Source organism: Corvus cornix, chromosome 2, assembly GCF_000738735.6.
Source record: "Corvus cornix cornix isolate S_Up_H32 chromosome 2, ASM73873v5, whole genome shotgun sequence".
In the NCBI taxonomy this organism is placed as follows: Eukaryota; Metazoa; Chordata; class Aves; order Passeriformes; family Corvidae; genus Corvus; species Corvus cornix.
The window spans coordinates 52,578,507-52,582,938 of record NC_046333.1 but is presented as its reverse complement, the minus strand read 5'-3'; the positions used below and the strand labels follow the sequence as shown (position 1 = coordinate 52,582,938).

Genomic DNA, 4,432 nt, shown 5'->3' with positions numbered 1-4,432 from the left:
TGTGGATAACTTTCTCTCCTTTCTCAAACACTTCTGTTGCAGTGTTCCCCCACACAATGATGTCATCAATGTACTGCAGATGTTCTGGAGCCTCACCCTTTTCCAGTGCAGCCTGGATCAGTCCATGGCAGATGGTGGGACTGTGCTTCCACCCCTGGGGCAGTCGGTTCCAGGTGTATTGCACACCCCTCCAGGTGAAAGCAAACTGAGGCCTGCACTCTGCTGCCAGAGGAATGGAGAAAAATGCATTGGCAATGTCAATAGTGGCATACCACTTTGCTGCTTTGGACTCCAGCTCATACTGGAGCTCCAACATGTCCGGCACAGCAAGCGCTCAGCGGTTGGAGTCACTTCATCCAGGGCACGATAGTCCACAGTCAATCTCCATTCTCCGTTCCGATTTGCGCACAGGCCAGATGGGGCTGTTGAAGGGTGAGTGGGTCTTGCTGACCACCCCTTGGGTCTCCAGCTTCACGGATCATCTTGTGGATGGGGAATCACAGCATCTCGAGTTGTCCGGTACTGTCGGCGATGCACTGTCGAGGTAGCAATTGGTACTCTTTGTTCTTCCACTTCAGAAGGCCGACTGCAAACGGGTTCTCTGATAGCCCAGGCAAAGTGTTCCAATTGCTTAATGCCCTCTGTCTCCACAGCAGCTATTCCAAAAGCCCACCTGAGTCCCTTTGGGTCTCTAAAATACCCGTTCCGGAGGAAGTCTAATGCCCAAAATGCACGGGGCCTCTGGGGCCAGTCACAATGAGATGTCTCTTCCACTCATTTCCAGTCAGGCTCACCTCAGCTTCCACCAAGGTCAAATTTTGTGAGTCCACCTGTTACACCAGAAATAGAAACAGATTCTACCCCCACATGCTGCGATGGAATATTGTACACTGCACACCAGTGTTCAACCAAGGCATCATATTTTTGTGGTTCTGATGTACCAGGCCAACGAATCCACACAGTCCAAAAAACACGGTTTTCCCCGACCTCTACCTGGCTAGAGGCAGGGCCCCTCTATGCCTGGTTATCCTTCTTTCCCTGGGCCTGTATCTTAGAAGTTCCTTCATGGGAATTGGACATGCCGTCGTCTTTTCCATCATTTCCGGCAATTTGGCTACAGGCAACTGGAGCTACTTCCTTTTTGGTAGATCCCCCTTTCTGAGACTTGCGCTCCTTCAATTCACTCACTCGTGCTGCCAGAGCAGAAGTGGGTGTCCACCCCACTTCCTCATGTTTTCCCCACTGTCACACAGGAAATTCCACAGCTCCACTTCGTGGGATGTACCTTCTCTCTGGGGAACGTCCGCGGAGAAGGCACTCTTTAATCTCCTGGAGACTCTTTTTCATTTCATCTTCCATTTTCTGCATATGTGTTTCCACAGCTGCGATTCTTGCATGTGTTGGGCCATGCACAGAGTCTGCATATGCTCTGAGCTTCACTGCCATATCCCACACGGTCTCATTCGCACCGTAGTCCGGTTTCATTATTGCTAAAGCAGAAGCGTATTCTGGTGGCCCAAGATGTATGAGTTTTCGCCACATGTATGGAATAACTCTGGCCCGGTCTGGACTCCTCAATCCTGGGTCATTGTTGAAGACAACCTCTACCACCCCTAGTTCTCTCAGGCGTTGGATCCCTTGTTCTATGGTCTTCCACGGGGTTTGCTGCATGTAGAGATCATCTCCACACATATATCTTTCCATCACGCCTGTCAAAACTCGTCTCCAGAGACTGGTAGAGTTAGCCTCCCTTTTCATCTCTTGGTCGATCACTGGATCTTGTGACAGGGATCCCAAATGCCTCGCTTCAGCACCATCCAGCATCACATCATCACGTGCCGCATCCCAAATACGGACCATCCAACTTATTATGGATTCATCGGACCGTCGGGTGTAATCCTTTCTTAGGCTGTGAAGGTCCTTTATGGACATGGACTCAGTAATGGTTTCTGTGCCTGAGTCCGCTGGTGGTTTTGAGGTTCCTTCCCCTGTATCTTTTGAGGTTCCTTCCCCTGCATCATCATCATCTTTCACTGGGCGATCAGTTTTGGTTGTGTGCTTTTTCCTCGTGACAGGAGCCACTGTCAGTGGCTTAGACTCTCCATCTGTTTTGGGCTGGCTGTCTGGTTTATCTGCAGCCTGAGTGACTGGGGTGTCTGCAGGCTTTGCTGATTGATCTTCTTGCCTCTCTACCTTTACTTGCTGCTGCAGTGTGCGATAGGCATATGCCAAAGCCCAACATATTGCAAGGAGCTTGTTCTCATTAGAATTGTCATTGTATCTCTCTTTCAGATATTTCCCACCTCAGCTGGTTTCTGAATTTTGTTCAGATGGGAAATCCCAAACTATCGGGTCAGAGAATTTCTTTAGGGTTTGGCCGATGTCCTCCCATTCCCCACACCACTCAGGATTTTCCACCTCTGGGTCAGGTGTCTCAGCAGTCACCCTGGAAATCTGAGCTCTTATTCTAGAGAAGCTGTGAATCATATAGAGGAAGATTACCAGATTAAATACCAGGAGGGTGGTCTCTTTAACATCCAGGGGATAGTGAACATTCTCAAAAGATAACCTATCAAATTTAAAGGCAAGGGGAAACCCCATCTCCTCCTCCTCTAACAATCTGTGTGCAATTACTAATAAATTCCCAAAACAGGCTACTGAAGCTAGGACTGGGGTTAGGACGGAGAAACCACTTATCATACACACCTCGAACAGCTACTTGTACCTCTATCAACTTCTTATAAATCATTATCACTGAGCACAGCAAAATAGAAATCCTGATTCGTCTCCCTTCTCTGTAAAATTTACATATCAAGGACAAGATTGGAGCAAGTTGTGGATAGGCAAACAACCCTAGGGACCAAAAAAGCACTAGTACCTCAATGAAGCCTAAGGACCAGAAAGACATGAGTACATCAAGCCAGAGAGACATTATGAACTCAGCCAGCATGGTGACTACTTTACTCCAACACAGAATAAGTAAATTCAACCCAAAATGTAATTAGCACAAGTTTTTTCACTTTCCTTCGAGCCCCACGTTGGGCGCCACTAAATTTGTTCCGGTTTGGCCAAATTTAGAAATATATATATACTCTGAGAGAAGGCACAACCACCCCTCCCCCCACCAGGTTCGGGAAAAAAAATAAATTTTCCTCGAAGGAAAGTGAAGAAGATAAAACTATTTATTTAACAAGCACACGGGAAAGGAAAATAATGTTAAATGGTAAAATCTTTCGCTGTAGAGGAAAAACCTGGGAAAGTGTTCGAGTCCTCCCTTTGGTCTCCTCGGAGCTGGGGCTTGGGCCGGGGCCAGGCCCTCTGTGCCCGGTGGAAAGTCCTCCCGATGTGCTCTGATGTTACAGCAATCAGGCAGTCCAGTAGAAAAGGGAGAAAATCCGAAATTCCAGAGAAGGAAAAGTTCAGCTCTCAGCCTCTCTCCAGAGAACAAGGAACTGCCGAAAAAACTGGCCAAAAGCTGACTGGAAAAAAACTGCCAGCCTGGGTGCTTCCTCGCTCCCCCCCCTGCCCCAGCTGGAAAAAAAAACCTGCTATCTTTATGTGACCTTGAACAAGTTTCAAACTGCTTTGAGAAAGTTTTGCTCAGTTTTTTCTTCCCCCTCTCAGGCTCAGTTCAGAGGCATAGAAAGGCCAATAATTAATTTCTGGGCATAGGCAGCGATATGGGATACACATCATACGGTCACCCCAAGACAAAGGACTATGTGTTTTTCCTGTTTCTGCAATAGTAACTAGATTTCTCTATAATATAACAATGCAGTTCTGGTTATTGCCTGAACATTTTGTGCTCAACTAGATACAATAGCTTACTTTTTCCTCCCAGAAAGAGTTGCTTGGGATAGGAAATAATGCAACACCAGAAGAGGAAGTCTATATGAGCCTTGTACAGGATTAAACACTGTGCAAGGGTAGTGCTGAGCATAATCTTCACAGAGAAGTGCTCTTCACAGCCCCAGTTTCTTGAATAGAGTCTCTTTTTATTCCTCGGCAGGTCTAGAAACCTTTTTTCAACATCTATGCTACCAGCTGGATTTTTGTTGTTCAGTAATTAAGAAACTGCTTAAAATCAAGTGCAAAATAATAAAATACTCATTTCTTCCTTCCCCCCACCCCTTCACTTCACTACACCTGCCTCTATATATAATCTATTTAATTTATCTTTCCTACTCTTTTTATTCACCCTATGTCCACAATGCTGAGTTTAGGATTGAGGTAATTTTACAAATGTTTATCAGTTCCAATGTTAAAAATAAATTGGACCAACTTGGTGTTTTGAGCTGTCAGAGTTCAAAAGTGAGAATTATAACCATCCATGCTGGAAACCAGAGATTTGGTGAACTCTAAGCTTTTCTTCAGGCAGAGGAAGCTACACTCATGCTTGTCAAGGAGATTAACGAGAAATCTGATTGAGTCT

The 4,432-nt window shown here is 46.1% G+C and overlaps 1 protein-coding gene across 1 annotated transcript; it reads right to left on the bottom strand.

The window, feature by feature from the left end:
* Positions 1-1,245: 1,245 nt before the first annotated feature.
* On the bottom strand, positions 1,246-3,296 carry LOC120411721. The gene is made up of 2 exons (XM_039569415.1): positions 3,252-3,296; positions 1,246-2,476 (listed from the first exon to the last, which is right to left on the bottom strand). Exon 2 carries the CDS (start codon positions 1,930-1,932, stop codon positions 1,246-1,248), a length of 687 nt encoding a protein of 228 aa, XP_039425349.1. The 5' UTR covers positions 1,933-2,476; positions 3,252-3,296.
* Between the last annotated feature and the right edge of the window lie 1,136 nt (positions 3,297-4,432).